Here is a 15853-nt window from a genome sequence, read left to right as displayed (position 1 = left end):
AGTAGAGTTACACAGGTTTAAGTTCTCCCCTCAAATTTTGTTTGATATTGGCTTATCCCTTTAGAACAGGAGGTTTTGCTTGTTTTGATTCAGAGGAGCACAAGCCATGTCACCTATATCTTTTTTTACACATTCGGAAGACAGACACTTAAGATTGGTTTGGTTTTGAGTGTTTATTAGCAAAAATCAGATTTGTAACACTGGCAACAGCAGACAACATTTCCTGAGCCAGAACTGTCAGACAGTTTAGGTTAACAGGTACAAGGAATCAGAATTCTTGTCTGTGTATCCACAGCTGGAAGTGATGATCCATGGTCTCCTGTGTATAGCTGTCCTTCCATGTAGGAACCATTACTCAAATATTCAAGCTCTCTTGTAGATTTGTTTACAAACTTGATTCTCACAACGAAGCTCCTACCAAAAAAGAGGAGAGCACAGAAATTTATCTAGTAATCAAAGGGTCTATATATTTCTAAAGGTATATTTCTAAACATAGATCATTTGCCATGACTACTGGCAGTTGATTGGTTGCCGTGATGGTAAGTTATGCTTGACATTTTGAATTTAACTGTAAAAGACCAAGATAGACGATTAAGACCGTACAGTTGTTCCAACTAAACTGAACCAAAGCAGAATGTCCTCCCTATGCACTGTCCATTACCTATACTACAGAGATAAAAGAAAACTTGTGCAGACCATGACCACATAGATCTTATTTCTTTCATATAGGGAGTGCAAGTCTGAATCAAAGTAAATACCAGATGGAGGTCATCTCCTTCAATCCAGTGAGTCCAGCCCCTGTTCTTCTTTTCACCAGTCTGGACACAGACGAGTTTATCATTGTCCCACGTAACTAGGCTCTGTTCAAGAGGAAACAAAAGAAAAAAAGCATTTATGTATGTCTGAGTTCTGAAGTGCATCTATTAGAGAGTGTCCTTTCCTCCTGGATAAAAAAACCTAAATACTACTGCTGGGGAAAGGTGATATTCCTTGTCTGTAACTCAAGATTTCTGATGCAACCCTGAGGTAGGAACCTATTTGTGAAACAACTTCAGCTCGAGTATCAGGATGGATCGTGGCTTCTTGATTTTTATATGATCCGTCTTACCTTACATTTTCTGTTATCCAGACCTTTATTATCTTCTTCAAACTCTTCTCCAATTTTGAACTGGAGCAAATAATCTCTGAATGTGCTAGTGGTATGGATAGAAAAAGAGTTGCCCTCCTGTTGGATCACCTTCTGTGGCTTCAGCATTTTTGCTATCTTGCGTGTTGCAAAGTCAATACCTTGAAGGAAAAAAAAAAAATGTGCAAGAGCAGTTGCATTGGTCACCAGCCATTCTGACCCCAAGACTTACCTTTGATCTTTCCTGGAGCATTTCTTAAGGGTAGTTTGGCATTACAGTTATGCAAGGGTTTTTTTTTTTTTTAAAGCTGTTATATATTGCATGCTTCAAGACATGTTCTTGAACGTTTTACTCTTTGGAAAGCAGTTTACTCAAGTGTTGCACAATTCTTACGTGAGATTTCTAGGACTTCAAGTCAGAAGAGTCTTTTTTACAGGACTCCCCCGCCCCCCCCCAAGCATGGTCTCAGACTGACCCCCTAATTGGTAGCTACAGAGAACAGTGAATGTCTATTCTTGCCCTTTGTCAGATGAAATACTTCATATGAAGTAACAAGGAATCTTTGTACCACGCACGTTAAACAGTTTCAGATAAAAGGCAGTCCTGGAACTAGTAGTCCTATTTTCAGGACCTGCCACTTGCTGTTGACACCATTTAAGTGCAACTGGAAAACATCATACTTTTCAAAACATTGCCTGATTGTCTGTAATGGTCTTTAACAGCATCCTGATGTTGTTGGTAATACTGAGCTTAAATCAGTGCTCCTAGGGTTTTCCCATTTCTCTAGTGAACATATGTTTCTTTAGAAGAATAGGACACCTGTTTGGCAGGCAACAGTTATACAGCATCCCAAAAGTAGGCTCAGAGTTACCTTTTTAGGAAGCACGTGGAATGGGTAAAATGTGAGACTATATGCTAGTTTAGCTGTTTACCATCACCTAGATAAAATGTCATTTATATGACCAGCAGAAAAAAAGTTCTGTGTTTATGTGGTCTTTTTGACAGAATGTGTTCAGCTACCACATGTTGGACTATATGGTTCATCATGCAGTCTGAGTTGAAACAGGACTTCTTTGTCGCTGCATGCATTACAGGAGTGCTAGAATCCATCGGTAATGTCTTTATGTAGTTACCAGTTCAGTGGTGCTCTTATTTCAGCAGAGGGTTGAACTCTGTACCGGCAACAGCCATACAACCACGCTGAGGCTTAGTGGGTAAGTGTTCATGATTACAAACTACTAAATCTGTAGGTCAGAGGTTCAGTTATTGGACTGAAAGAAGGGTTAGGCTCGGCATAGCCACTGCCTTCTCATCCATAACCCTCTGGTTACTCAGCTGATTGGGTAACTAACCTCCTCATGCCTTGCCCTGGCAGATTAGTTTCTCATTCCAACTCCACGATGTTGATCTTGGTTCTTGTTTTATTTAATATATGGGCAACCAAGCGGGAATAAGCAAGTAAGGATGGGTTGTAAGTCACCAACAGGATTCTTTGCCTTGCCTTTTAAGGAACAGCTTCCCCCAAGTATATGCTGAAAACAAATTGCATTTTCATAAGCTTGGTGATTGTTTCTTAAAACAAACACACACCCTTTTACATCAGCTGGACAATATTTATTATCAAGGAACAGATTGAATCTCTATTTCCTTTGTAGAAATGAATACATAAGAGCATATATTACTCTGTCTAACATAAAACTAGGAAGCTTTACTTATTCGAGGGAAAAAAAAAAGAAAGTACTCCCATAATGAGGTTTTACTGTCAAGTTTGACAGAGTCCCAATAATAGGCTGGCAAAGAATCACCTTTCGCTTGTGTTGATATTTCAGAATCGGCACGTAATTTAAGTGCAGAAAGTCTTGAGAATTTGGATAGTTCATCCACACTGTAGTTCAGCATTTCAAATTATTATGTATCCCTTAAGCTGTTTGAGATGTTGAGAGCATTCATTAATCCTAAAAGAGGATTTAAGAACAGCCATTATTGCTCTGACTGATAACTGATAGCACAGCAGCATTAGAAAGGGAGAGGAGAGTTCTTTCAACATTTTAAGAACATTGGCTAGACAATTTAAGTAGGTCATCGAGCACAGATATGGCCCCGAAAAATAGATTGCATTCTAGTACATACAATAACTGTCAAGAGACACTGCCAGTCATTAGTTTGTACGAGTTGAAAAGGCAGAAAAGGATTGCAGGGAGAGGAAGGCAGTGTATAGGGTTACCTAATGTCACAGTCTTATAATCAACTTTGCACAAGAAAGCTATGCAGTTCCAAGAACTTTCCCAGGTTTCCCCATTACTGCATCGTTAGTATCTCTCTATGAAAGATTTGAGCAAGGTAAGAAGTTAGCTTCAAGCACACTACAAAATGTACATTTAGAGGGGCTGCTGAGCAGCCCCACACAGGTCACAATGAGAAAGCCCTTCTGTGAGCTGTTTAAGGATAAGTGACACTAAGCTAAACAAGTGCCTAGAAGCGCCTAGGAAGTTTTTTTGGTTACTTGTTGTTTACTCGGTCCTAGATTCAGGCATAACAGTATGCTCAAAAGTAAGAGCAATTTAGTGGACAGGTAGAACACTTCCCTGTCTCTAATGGAAGCGTTCCATAAGTTCTACCTTAACAAGCGCTAGTTAGAGAAATTCCTGAAAGCTACGAGGACGCTTGGCTCACAGGGTACAGTATAGTTATATGTTTATCAGTGAACAGAGATCCTTATAGTGGGATGACAGGTGCATCCTTCTATTATTATTTAGAGGAGAAAACAAAACCAAAGAAAACCTTCAGCAATATCTGGGTTTTAGGAGAACTTAAACTCCTCTAAAATTACCCCTTAAGGGGGCAGAGATGAAGGACAGAATCAGATATTCTCACTTACCTAAGGCCAGCATGTAACCTTCAAAGTTGTCATTACTGGTAAGGTTCCAGGTTCCATTGAAATCCACAGGCATTGCCAGACTGTGAAAACAAGATTCAGGCAATTTCTGACCAAAAAGCAAGAATTAAAGGGCAGTTTTTAAATGAGGCCTTATATGAGGAAGACTGTGGGTGGGATTACATCTGAGGGCCTTTCTCATGGAGAGGAGGGGTACTGTTACTGAGCCAATAGGTGAGAGGATATTTGTAGATCAGCTTCAGCCCAGTTGGAGAGAAAAGTTCACAGTTTCTGAAATGTTTGTGTGGAGCAAATGTTATTAACCCAAGAGTCACAGTGTGAAGCAAAGAAGTGGTTTAAACTGTTCTGTCCATCTTGTATACTTTAAGGAGAATCACAGACGGATTTTGTCATTACTGAGGTTCCCTGTGTGAGTATTAGGTATTGGGCTTTATGATTTGAAATCGGCACAGTTAGTGAAAAGTTGAACTCCCCACTGTAAAAGCATGGCATATTTTAACAGCCAACCCTTGTCTGTTAAACTGCGTGGATACGTGAGGAAAGAAAAGAATGTATGAGGAGTTTGGAAGTGAGATTTAATTTCCTTTAGAATATATGAAATTGTCCATTCTCCTGTAGTTCTTCCATCTGCGGTTATGCTTTGCAAAATGGGTGTGTTGTTGTTAAAAACTGAGAATTGCTGATCTGATAATCCTGAAAAACTAAACACTCTTGAGCTGCTAAGTACAAGAAAGGTAGATAACTTTGTACTTCAGTTTCCTCATCTGCCAAATGGGGAAAACAGTATTTCCCAAAGTCACACACAAGTTTTGAGCATTAACTTAATCCCAGGTTTTAAGTGGCCAGACGTGATAACAATGAGCGCTACAGTAAAGGCTACATTAAAAGAAACACCCAAAACGGATGGGCAAGTGCAATCTTAAACTCAACTATGCTGCTGCTACAGTAAAAAGGGAAGTTGGTATTCTAAATCTTGAATGAGGAAACTCATCTCTAGCAACTATGTCCATCTATTTACTGACTTTTTAGTAAACTCAGGTTAGGCTGAATTAAGGGATAGTATTTTACAGAGAAAATTAAGTTTTCTTGAACTTTGGCTGCATTTTTGGAGCTGACAGTTTGGCCTATATGACTCACCGCATCACGTGAGTAGGAAAGTAGGACGTCAAAGCACGTTTCCTGTTTGCAATGGATATTGTTCTCTAACCTATACTAAACTAGGAATGGCACAGAGAAATGCAAATTAGTATTTCCCTTGGACTCAAATAGTAACATTTCACCCATAATCTGTTATTACAGGGTTATGGTACAAAGTAAAAGATCACTGTTGCAATACTGCTGACTTTTCCAAGTAAAGAGAAATCAGTAATTGGTTAAGTCCTGTGTAAAAGCTTGGATATAACTTTTAATTGAAAATTAAGATAGTATAGAAAGTTACGCAAATTGTTTAGGATGTGTATCAGTACTAAATCTCAGACTATGACCTAGAGAGGATACTTGAGTTATGGTTTCAAAGGTAAATCAAAAAGCTGTCTATAGAACTTTTTGTAAGAACTACCAAGTGATCTGTCCAAATCCTAAATGGTTCATTTCATTCTCCCTTACTAATCCTTACGTTTTTCTGTTTGTGGAAAGAAAATGTTTCCATCTTCATTTCTGTGCAGCATCAAACATCTAACATGCTCTGCTAAAGATGTGGCCTCATTACAGAAGTTAGATGAAGTGATTGGTACTGATGTTGCAATGTTTGTAAAATATTTTGAGTTTGAATTAGATGTATGGTGTAAGGGCCCTTAATAGAGCACAGCCAAATACAATGATCTAAAACACATCTGCCTCACTTTTGCTTGTAGAACATCTATGAATACGTTGTAACTGTAGTTCCCTTTAATAAAGAAGTTCAGTGAACTCCATTATTTGAAAATCTTACATATGAATTCTCCCTTAGATCTAGACTGCTCTTGAAAGTTGTATTTGTCTTAACATTTTTGAATATGCCACAGGGCTGAATGTGATGTTTAGAACTGATTGGAACAGTAGATTGTCTGTATGGGTTTATTGCTGGTATTGTAACAGACAGACTCCTAGATCCCACTGGTAAAATATTCAGCACTCGCTTGAAATTTTTGAATAGCGGTATGTTTTGTATAGGCAAAATGCTACTGATACCGTTCTACCTCCTTACAAATCATGCAGCCATCAGACGTCAGATTTGGTTAATAAAAGGATGACTGTTAAATTAGCATACTACATGCAATTTATTTTATTGAAAGACCCATCACATATAACTACATTAAAACCCAGTGAAATATAATTGTCTGAAGACCAAAGCTCTATAAAACATCCTGTTGAATATGCACTGTTTCTCTAGAATTACACAAAGTGCAGCAACACACACCAGCATCATCATTTACAAGAATAAATTTAAAGTGCAGTTTTACTCTGAAAAGTGACCACATAAATAGGGTGCGCTCTCATTGGAAAGATCTGCTGTGTTTATTCAGAAGCATAGTAGCTGACTTGAGTGCTGAGAATACATCTTGCTTGCTCTCTATTCTTGTCAGCCTTGGAGATAGCAGCAGGCAAAAAAGTAGATCTTGTCCCTTCCTATGCACCACTAATAATACAGTGTACCTTCTATCAGTTATGGCAGTTTGTTTGCTAAGGCGCGACAGGGGGCATAATTTGGCCTTCAGTACCTTTATTTTGTTGATGATACGTGAATGCAGCCTCATTATCAAAGAACAGCGTGAATTTGCCTAAGCTTTAGGGGAAAAAACAGCAGACAGAGCATATTTGATTCAGGAATCACCAGGAAAAAAAAACCCTAGGAATCCTTGATGCTACTTTCAATCACAGTGCAGTTACAGGTGAACTTCTAAGTTGTGACTTCATTTTGTGCCATTAAAGATTTCCTTGTAGATTCTCTGTAGACAGCCACCTGTACAGGCTGGAGCTAGCAGAACAGAGGTTCTAATATACTGTAAATGCAGAATTTCATGTTGAGGCTTGACGCTTCCATGCCTGGTGCTAGGTCCATCACTGGGTTACAGGCTTGCCTGCTAGAGCCTTGACTTCCCTGCTGGATTCTAGACTAGCCCTGCAGGGTCTAGGGCCACCCACGTTCTGCATGTGGCTGCTGGCTTCCAGACTCATCGTAAGCTCCCAGGGAGCCCCGGCTCTTTGTGGATCCCCTGCCTGAGGAAGGAGGATGACAGGTTGTCCTGGTTACGATCTGCAGCAAGTCCTTGGTTCCAGACTTGTCCACCAGCTTCCGGACTCCCTGCCATGAGAATCTCCCATTCTGCTGGCATTGTTGATCTGGACAATGTGAACAGAGTTTTGTGGAGATGGTATGAAAAAGCTGTTGACCTATTATGTAGGTAGCATCTTGGAAACCTTGCCCTTTTTTATAAGGCACATAATTCGCACAAAAGAATGGGATGACAGAAAAGAAGGGGAGGTAGAATTCTATCACCGTGACATTCAAGGTGCCTATCTTGTTTATACTCACGTAATACAATATATTGTTAGATTCAAACACAGATTTCTAGGAAACAAAAACATTTCATTTACATATAGTCCTAGTCTCTTACCACTTCTTCTCAGATCCAGTTCCAGAAAGCAATTCTGGCTGCATTTTCTTGGCTCAAAAGCAAAAATCTCTTCTACCATTTGAAATAAAGGGACAACTGTCTGAGAATCAGCGCAAAGACACTATTCTTAACCTTTACCCGTTCATTCAATGGCTATAAACCAGTTTCTGGAGTAGGTCTGTCCCTTCACGAGAAACAGTGCTGAGCTTAAAGTACAGCTTCGGAAACGTGAACGGAAAAGTGAAGCACAAGGCATTTCTGGGAGAAAACTGCATGATGGCAGACAAACAGGCTGTATATTTGAAAGGGAAGCAACTGAAAGCATGACTTACCTAGCACCAGTTCAGCTAGGAGTAAGTTTTCCCCTTCCAGGATAGAGCTAAAACATTTATTTGAGATCCATCATATGTTGGCAACTTTTAAAAACTGAGTTATACTGATTTACTATCAGTAAGTGGTACATTTTGAAATGGTTTGAAAAGGCTTTGTCTGCTACCTATGACACCATAAAGTATTAAAAACATTTGTTTTAGTATTTTATAAATAACAGTCTGAGCAGTCAAACTAATCAGAATATTTTCGTTTGCTCTTTGTTAGTTTGTAATTCTTGTATGCTAAGGTCAACTCTTGCATTTAGTTCACTGAACCATGACAAAATGTTTAGATACGAAAATCAAAATCAAACTCTTGTTACTGGATATAAAAAAAAAAAAGATGGTGCAGGTCCAATTCTTGAGCACACGCAACCTCAGTAGCAACTACACATGTACTAGAGCCACAGAATTAGCTCACTATTTACTAGAAAAGATCAAACATTTTCCTGCACTGAACTGTAGCCTTTACACAGCAGAAAGAGTGAAAGTTGTATAATGCCTGTTAGTTCTTGGAATCGCTTGCATGTTTCTGTAAGGGAGCCAAGACAACCCCAGCATTCCTGTCTTCACTCTCTGGACTATACAGATTATGTTTTTCTATGTACGCTTGAACTGCATCAGGCACTAGGTAACGAATACTCTGGCCTCTCCGCAGTGCTCTCCTAATCTTGGTGGAGGAGATGTCATTTGTGATCCATTCTTCCACTAGGTGAATATTATTCTTATGACGCCACAAAATATCAGATTCATAGATGAATTTCTGAACACTGTTTCCAGCCCTACTGATGCATACGAGGCCATGATTTGCCACAATTTCAGTGATATCCTCCAACTTCCACAGATTGGGGATCCCAAAAGATTCCAGCATGTCACTTCCACAAAGCAGTTTAACCTGTGGGACACCTTAAAAAGAAAAAAGTGAGAAAGAGGGCTTAGTTTAGGTCACCAGACTTTAGCTCACTTAATGGGGACACTTAATTTTTAAGCTACCTCTCTATAATTTGGTTAAGGTGAGGTAATGGAATGAAAAAAAAAAAAAGATTCAGAACATATAATTATTAGCCTTAACACAGAATTCCTCTGAAAAGAAGTTATGGGAGCCCTTTCATTCAAAAGGACTAGAAAATAATTCTAAATATGCTCATTTAGCCTTGTGGCGAATCGGTCATTGGGAGGATCAAAGAAAATCTAGAGAGTTCCAGGATAGTGATGTATGAGAAGCCATTGTAATGCAGTTAAAACTTTATCTGACATTCCATAGATTTCCAGCAAAGGAGCTAGCTTTTATGGGGTACGGAGGGTTATGTGAGGAAAGAAAAGACCCTCTCCCTCCCCAGCTGTGCGATCTGACTTCAGGGGACTCTATTCCTTACTATGTTTTATATGGCATCTAGAGAAGCACGCACATAGAGAACACCTGAGGTAATGGAAACAAGCCTGCATGCGCTACAGATTTACAGCTTCCGGTAATGTCACAGGGTGGTAGGAATGTAGTGAAACATCTACCAACACAGTATGGGAAAAGCCTGCCAGACGCTGTTAGTCTTTTATTTGAGCATATTTATATTAAAACACTATCAATTAAACTTAGTAAAATTTGGAAAGTTTCAAGGAACTTACAGGCAGAAGTCAAGATTTGTGAATATAGAAGATTAAGATGGTTGTTGATTATGCAAGACCATTCAATTTATATATGAATTAATCCAATTTTACATACTAAGCCAAAGCATTAAATTAAGATCTGAAAGCAACAATCAAAATAAATGCTACATTTTTCATGTCCCACACGTTTTACCCTAATAGTCTGGTTATTACAAAGACTACTGCTTCATGCTATGGGATCTGGGTCAATAATTTTTTTCAGTGACATCAGAACCAAGAACTAGCACCAAAAAAAGACTGACTTATAACACAGCACAATTCCCTAGGAAAGAGCAAGTATTTTTAAGCATTTAATTTGCCAACAGACTTAACTTTTTATATCTGGACTCTGATTTTTCTTTTTAATGGGGTCATGCCTATTGGGTTCCTGTTTCCTCTTCCGTCCTGGCTTTGTTAAAGGTATAGCATTCTGCAAACTGTTTGTGGGATCAGGAGATGACAGCTTTTGATGGTGGTACCTGAAAAACAGATGTTTTTTAGATATTTTAAAGATGCAAGAGAATATAGAAGAGCACTGCCTACTAAATAATCTTTTACATCTTCCTCCTGCAGTGCATTCACAGACTACCTATCCAAGAACTGATCTGTTCAGTGACTTGTGAGCTCTGGGTCGTAAGAGGGTCAAAGTGCAAGGACTTCAAAGCAACAACTACAAGGTCTGTCTTTTTTTTGTTTTCTTAATAAAAGCTCGTTTTAAAAAGAAGAACTACAGTGAAGTAGGAGTGACTGAAACATCCTTAAAAATATAAAAGTGTAGCAATATTAAAATTATAGTAGCGATATTAAAATTATAGAGGCCTGTGGCATGAGAATAAAAAAAAGTAAAACATACTAATTTAGAAGATACTCACACCAGCCTTTAAAAATACATATGGGCAGCCTAGTACAGTCAGAATCAAATGAGGGAAGGTTGTGTAGCGTATGTCCACCCTACTCTAGTCTCTTTTCCTCTCTCATGAATACCTTATTTTTTCAGCACAAAAAATGAGCAAGGCCTAAGAAAACATGCATGATCTTAAAAATTGTTCACAGACTGAGTTTTTTCTATGTTTAGTACTAATGTTGCAATCCTTCATTCATAATGTTCATGCAAATGTCACGTCTGACTTCACTGAACCTATTCATGTGATTTTGGGATTAGCTTGATATTATTCTACTTTTTAGAACTACACTATTCCTCATCCTTCTATAGGTTCTTGAGACTTTTTAGGATTTGGCTGAAGTATACCTTAAAACTTTGAGTGTTTCCAACCACTCACTCTGGCAGCTTTCCCAGTCATCAACTTCTACCCAATCTGAGCTTTTTGTAGCTAGTTTTGCCATAGTTACTCGGTGATTGGCACTGATCAGACCTTTCTTCTTATATGCGTCACCTACTGGTGAAATGATTCCTTTGATTACTTTGTATTTTCCTGTGGAAAAAAAAAAAACACATCACACAAGAAAATGAGAAGTGGTTGAGCAGATGTTACTTCCACTGTATTGTATGTAAACTATTATGTGCCCATTATTCATTGTAGTCTAAGAAAACCAATGCTAGCTCTGACAACCAGCCGAGTGGAAAAGTACAGTATACTCCTGCCATTGTACAAGGCAGTACAACTAAAGATTTAGTCAGATATATTAGAAAGATGTATTTCTAGGAGACCTGATAATAGCTCTCTAATTTCAGAAAGAAAAGCTATAGCTTTAGCTTTTAATGAGCTTTAGCTAAAGCTTTAGCTCATTAAAATAACTAACAAGCAACAAATATGTAAGATTCTTCACTCATGTATTTGGCCTACGTGACTCAGTATGATATATACACTCGTACTGGCTTCAGTGTCTCATCAGCTTTTCAAAAATATGTCACTGACAGACAGACATACACGTACAAAAATATTCACTTTAACATTTAAATGTCTACAGATCAGAGCTGTTTTGAATACTGTAAGTCATCATCCTACCTGTTTCATGGAAGTAGTCTTTAGCCAGCTCAAATAGCCTTAGATGCATGTTGGTGATGGGATTGAAGGACCCACAGGCCAGCAGCACTACTTCAGTCTTCTTGTCAGGATCTTCCATAGCCATTCCTCACAGCTACAGAGCCAAATACAGAATGTTGGTGCTATAGTTACCAGCAACTACAGGAAGAGAGGAGATCAAAAAATAGTTATTCCTACTTCTTCCTTCTGCAAATAAGCAGACAGTTTTAAGATCAAAGTGAACACTGTGTCTTCTTTACATCAACATTTGGCCTGTGATTGCTTATGTGATACTGCATTGCCCAATTTTTAAGACAGTAAAACCGCTGCCTCTAGTTCTGGCTGGTTATCCCTTGACAGAAAGTACAGTGCAAGGGGGTGCGATAATGATGGTATTATGTTGTAGGAAGGAGGATAACTCATGACAGTTGCTATAGGCATATACGAAGGCAGTGGTATTGACTAAATGTGAAAATGACCAAACTACTCTGCATTGTGGAAAGTAAGTGGTATTCCAGTAGATTTGATGGTAAAAGAAAACTGATTTGTTATTAAAAAAAAAAAAAAAGTGTAAAAAAAAAAGTGTAAAAAGCTGCAGTTAACAGTAGTTTTTTGTTTTAAAGATAACATCATTGTTCCTATTTTCAATAGGAAATAGTTTCTAGAGCTGTTTAAGAGTTGGTGAAAATAAGGACATTTTGCTACTCATCTTTTTCGTTTCTGCTACACTACATGCATTTTTGCTTCTCCTTCATGGGAGTATTCTGGCTTGCCAAAATGGCTTCTCCTGGTCTAGCCCTGAACAAACAAATGAAAACTGGAATATGTTATGAGCCATTCTCCTATTGTTGCTGTCTGTGAGATGTCTGAGGCTTCTGTGCAGAGCACTGAATAGTCTGCCATTGTTTCTACAGCAACATCGCTGCCTGGAAAAAAATCCCACAAGGTCACCCTCACATTCTGTCTCCTTGACAAAGAAACGGAATGATGCTTGCAGCAGCCACAGTGGCAAGATATCATCACAGCTAAATCTTGTAACGGCTAATATGTACTAATCTCCAATAGCTCTTGAATAGAAGGCGTTCCTGTGAGGCTTCTTATGAGACGTTTTGCAAGTGTTAGTACTTTTCTGTGCTTTCAGGGCTTTCACCAACTTTTAAAATATTCTTTATTACCACAAAGTAGTCAGTATTTCAGGATTTGAAGGGTTGGTATTACTTGGAATGCAGTCTTCACAGTGGCATCAGCTAGAAGAGTTACTATGGGAACAGGAGGGGGAAGGAGTTGGACTTGCCTTTGTAATGCATAAAGCCCCAGTTTCTAAAGAGAGTGAGTCATACCACAAATTTGGAAAGGGTTGATTTTTTGCTCTAAAAATAAAAGCAAGGGCAAAAATAATGGAAGATTTTAAGATGAACATATATAATGCCTTTTCTGGAATTAAAGTCAAATGCCCTTTTTCATCATGGCAGCTCATTTTTCAGTCTATTATAAACAGGCAGCTTTTAAACTGCATCATAAACTCACCTTCTAACTCTTTCCATCTAAATGCAGATTAAGAAGTACTTATAAATACAATTTAACAATTTGTACATACCCTCAGTCTCCTAATCACATTGACATCCTCTGTCTAGTGCTATTTGTTGAATTTGGCCCAAAAGTTTTCTGTTATTAAACTGTAATTGTAAATAAAATTTAAAAGCTTCCAGAAACACCCTTGTAGTAATCCTTACAGTGACTTGATTTCAAGAAACTTAACTCCTATCAGAGACTCCATTTATTTCACAGTAACACTTTTTTTTTTTTTTAACCTGTTTGTAAAGAACTGTCTGGGCATTAGAATCATTCTTTGGAGACTGGAAAATGGATTTCAAAGTTTGTGTGCCAATGTTATGAGTTAACTTACGACAGGAGAGAAGCTGATTCAGCTGAGCAAACTTTCTACCATTTATACCTGACTAAAGACTCTATTATATCCTGTAGATAGTAATTTAGCCTGAATTGGACATGCCTTTCTCACCTTCCAGATAAGCTACAGCAATACTATCTCAATAAAATCAGTATGAATTGTCAGCCCTTAGGAAATGGCAACTAACTGAAAACACTTCGAGATTGTCCTCAGCAACACAGGCTTTTACAAACATGTTGAACCCTCCATTTTCTCTAGTAACACCATGCTAGAGTAATATCTTTCTCATATAAGATCAAGCCACTTCTGACTTCCAAAACAAAATTTTTAAAAGAGAACAGGATAGACAACTTCTGCCAAAGGGAAAGCCTGTTTGGGCAGCAGATGTGCTTTTTGGAGATCATTCCAAACTGTTCTGAGAGGACAGACCTGCTGCAACCTTCCAAGCATCATTTCCAAGTGAAAGTGCGCTGTGAGATAATTTCTGATATGAACACAAAGCAAACCTTCAAAAACGTGAAGAACTATGACTATCTCCCCAAAACTGCTGTTGCAGTTTCCTCTTTGGGAAGAGGATGGAGGAATGAACGTACACAAGAGATGTGCTGGAGAAATCAGTAACGACTTTCTGGTCGCTCTTCTGATTCAATGGTGAATCTCTATAAAACAATCCTAAAGTAATTTAAATAATAAGTAACTTCTGTCCATGAGCAGGTAATTGTGAGTAAACTTCGGTCAATTTTATTTATATGTAGGAGGTAATTATAGAATATAACCGTTATTAAGTATTAAATTTTCGACGCGTAGCTTTTGCTGGGAGCTCTCACGTTTTGGGTACTCAAGTTTTTAGGCTATTCCGGTGATCCCTTCTCCCACCAGCCCGTCCCCCGGAGAGGCCCGCCCAGGTGAGGCGTCCCGGGAGCGCCGCTGACAGGGACAAGCCTCAGTCGCGGCACCCGCAACCCCCGGGCCGCGCCGCGCCGCGCCGCGCCGCCGCCCGCGCTTACCGCCCCGGGCCGCGCCGCCAGCTCCGCGCCGAGGGGACCGCGTTAGGCGGCGCGCGCGGGCGCGCGCTCCCATTGGCCCCGGCCCGCCGGAAGCGCGCGCCGGTCCGTCCCCGGCAGCGTCCCCCTCGCCTGCCGGAGCGGCGCGGCCGGCCTTGTCCCGCGGCCCCCTGCGCCCGCCGGTGCTGCGGCCCGCCCAGGTGAGGCGGCGGCGGCGGCGGCGGCGGCCCCGGGGCCTCCTCTTGCCGGGGGCCTGGGGCCGAGCTCGGCGGTGGGGGGGGTGGGGGGTCGCCTCCTTTCTCAGTTCGCGGCCCTGCGTGGCGGGGCTTGGCGGGGCGGGGATGGGATGTGATGTGCCTCTGGCTCCCTGCGGTGCGCTGGCGGCGGTGGAAGAGGCAGAGCCCAGCTGGAGCCTTTTTTAGAGACAAGGAGAAGAAAATTACATAGCGCTCAAGTTCTTGCTTCCCTTTCTCTGCCCCCCCCCCGCCCGTAGCTCTTTTGGCAGCTTCTGATCTTTCATGCCTTTCCAGCGGGGAGGATGGCGTTTCCTTGTGCGTCTTCCACCTGCTGGCACGAGTTGTTGTCGTTAGTGAAAATCAGTCATTAGCGGCAATCATAAGGACTTGGTATTGAACGGCTGTTGAATTGGTACATTACTTGGGAATATCGGATTGATCACTTACCTTGCTTTGGTGGCTTGTATTTATTATCCAAAAAAGCAAAAACTTCTTCTACAGTATTGCACATCTTTATGTCTAATGATTTTATTGAAGGTGTTTGTATGCTTCAAATGCCCGGATCTGGGTTGTTGTCCCTTTGAAATAACTTTCCGAGGGACAGGTGAAGAGAACGGTTTTCTGTTGCATAAAGTAGGGCCTGAAGAGTTCAGTAACTGCTGTTTGATTTCAAACCAATTTCTGTTTTCCCATGCTGCGGCTGTTTGAGTTAAGTTGGTGAACTGCTTCTTACTACAAAGAGGATGATCCTATAGACCTAGCTTAGTATTCCTATATTTCCGCTGCTGATATCTCAAAATATTTTGGTTGGATATTCAGTCACCAAGATATTCCATCATTTTATTGATACTTGGAGCATTTTAAAATACATCTTAGGTTGTTGATGCACAACAATAAAATGTTTTTCTCCTAGGAGTGTCATGTAACAACTTAAAATTTTTATGTGAAAACTGAAAATGGCTTCCAGAGGAACAACAGAAACCAGTAAGCTAAAGCAAAACTTGGAAGAGCAGTTGGATAGATTAGTGCAGCAGCTTCAAGATCTAGAAGAGTGCAGGTAATAAAAATAAATACTTTCCTCTGAA

General features: G+C 39.9%; 3 protein-coding genes across 24 annotated transcripts in view; 1 reads left to right on the top strand and 2 right to left on the bottom strand.

Moving 5' to 3' along the window:
• The window catches only part of LZIC (leucine zipper and CTNNBIP1 domain containing), a 29365-nt gene that overhangs the window by 3374 nt on the left and 10138 nt on the right, over positions 1-15853 (top strand). For 9 of the 19 annotated variants that reach the window (XM_068916104.1, XM_068916106.1, XM_068916099.1 and 6 more), the window contains exons 4-5: positions 10208-10311; positions 15682-15825. In XM_068916104.1, coding sequence (XP_068772205.1) covers positions 15725-15825 — 101 coding nt within the window. In that variant the 5' untranslated portion in view covers positions 10208-10311; positions 15682-15724. Of the gene's footprint in view, positions 1-729; positions 786-2132; positions 2342-10207; positions 10312-14604; positions 14733-14780; positions 15181-15681; positions 15826-15853 lie in introns of those variants that run through there. The other 10 variants (XM_068916107.1, XM_068916103.1, XM_068916102.1 and 7 more) reach the window with 4 other exon arrangements.
• Positions 157-4511, bottom strand: RBP7 (retinol binding protein 7). 2 transcript variants are annotated; one of them, XM_068916108.1, is made up of 5 exons: positions 4006-4145; positions 2933-3082; positions 1109-1287; positions 759-860; positions 157-414 (listed from the first exon to the last, which is right to left on the bottom strand). In XM_068916108.1, the coding sequence occupies exons 2-5, from the start codon at positions 3024-3026 to the stop codon at positions 364-366; spliced, it is 426 nt and encodes a 141-aa protein (XP_068772209.1). In that variant the 5' UTR covers positions 3027-3082; positions 4006-4145; the 3' UTR covers positions 157-363. The 2 variants fall into 2 exon arrangements, with proteins under 2 accessions (XP_068772209.1, XP_009669955.1); XM_009671660.2 differs by lacking the exon at positions 2933-3082 and having other exon boundaries at positions 4006-4511.
• Positions 6263-14647, bottom strand: NMNAT1 (nicotinamide nucleotide adenylyltransferase 1). Of its 3 annotated transcripts, XR_011135806.1 has the most exons (6): positions 14536-14625; positions 11602-11778; positions 10884-11067; positions 9968-10113; positions 7952-8896; positions 6263-7344 (listed from the first exon to the last, which is right to left on the bottom strand). XR_011135806.1 is itself a non-coding variant. In XM_068916086.1 (5 exons), the coding sequence occupies exons 2-5, from the start codon at positions 11723-11725 to the stop codon at positions 8496-8498; spliced, it is 855 nt and encodes a 284-aa protein (XP_068772187.1). In that variant the 5' UTR covers positions 11726-11778; positions 14536-14647; the 3' UTR covers positions 6263-8495. The 3 variants fall into 3 exon arrangements, 2 of the variants coding, with proteins under 2 accessions (XP_068772187.1, XP_068772188.1); XM_068916086.1 differs by having other exon boundaries at positions 6263-8896; positions 14536-14647; XM_068916087.1 differs by having other exon boundaries at positions 6263-8896; positions 11602-11734; positions 14536-14592.

This window comes from Struthio camelus, chromosome 21 (genome assembly GCF_040807025.1).
Source record: "Struthio camelus isolate bStrCam1 chromosome 21, bStrCam1.hap1, whole genome shotgun sequence".
Classification (NCBI taxonomy): domain Eukaryota; kingdom Metazoa; phylum Chordata; class Aves; order Struthioniformes; family Struthionidae; genus Struthio; species Struthio camelus.
Note: the sequence above shows the minus strand (reverse complement) of the source record. Positions and strands in the feature narration are given on the sequence as shown.

Excerpts from the sequence above, each read along its gene's own strand:
- RBP7 (XM_068916108.1), bottom strand. The coding sequence starts at position 3,026 with ATGCTGAACTACAGTGTGGATGAACTATCCAAATTCTCAAGACTTTCT. Across the intron at positions 1,288-2,932 it reads AATATCAACACAAGCGAAAG|GTATTGACTTTGCAACACGC; the intron begins GTGATTCTTTGC and ends TTTTCCTTCAAG. Across the intron at positions 415-758 it reads AAGGAGATGACCTCCATCTG|GAGCTTCGTTGTGAGAATCA; the intron begins GTATTTACTTTG and ends CTTTTTTGGTAG.
- NMNAT1 (XM_068916086.1), bottom strand. The coding sequence starts at position 11,725 with ATGGCTATGGAAGATCCTGACAAGAAGACTGAAGTAGTGCTGCTGGCC. Across the intron at positions 11,068-11,601 it reads AGACTACTTCCATGAAACAG|GAAAATACAAAGTAATCAAA; the intron begins GTAGGATGATGA and ends TTTTTTCCACAG. Across the intron at positions 10,114-10,883 it reads GAAACACTCAAAGTTTTAAG|GTACCACCATCAAAAGCTGT; the intron begins GTATACTTCAGC and ends TCTGTTTTTCAG.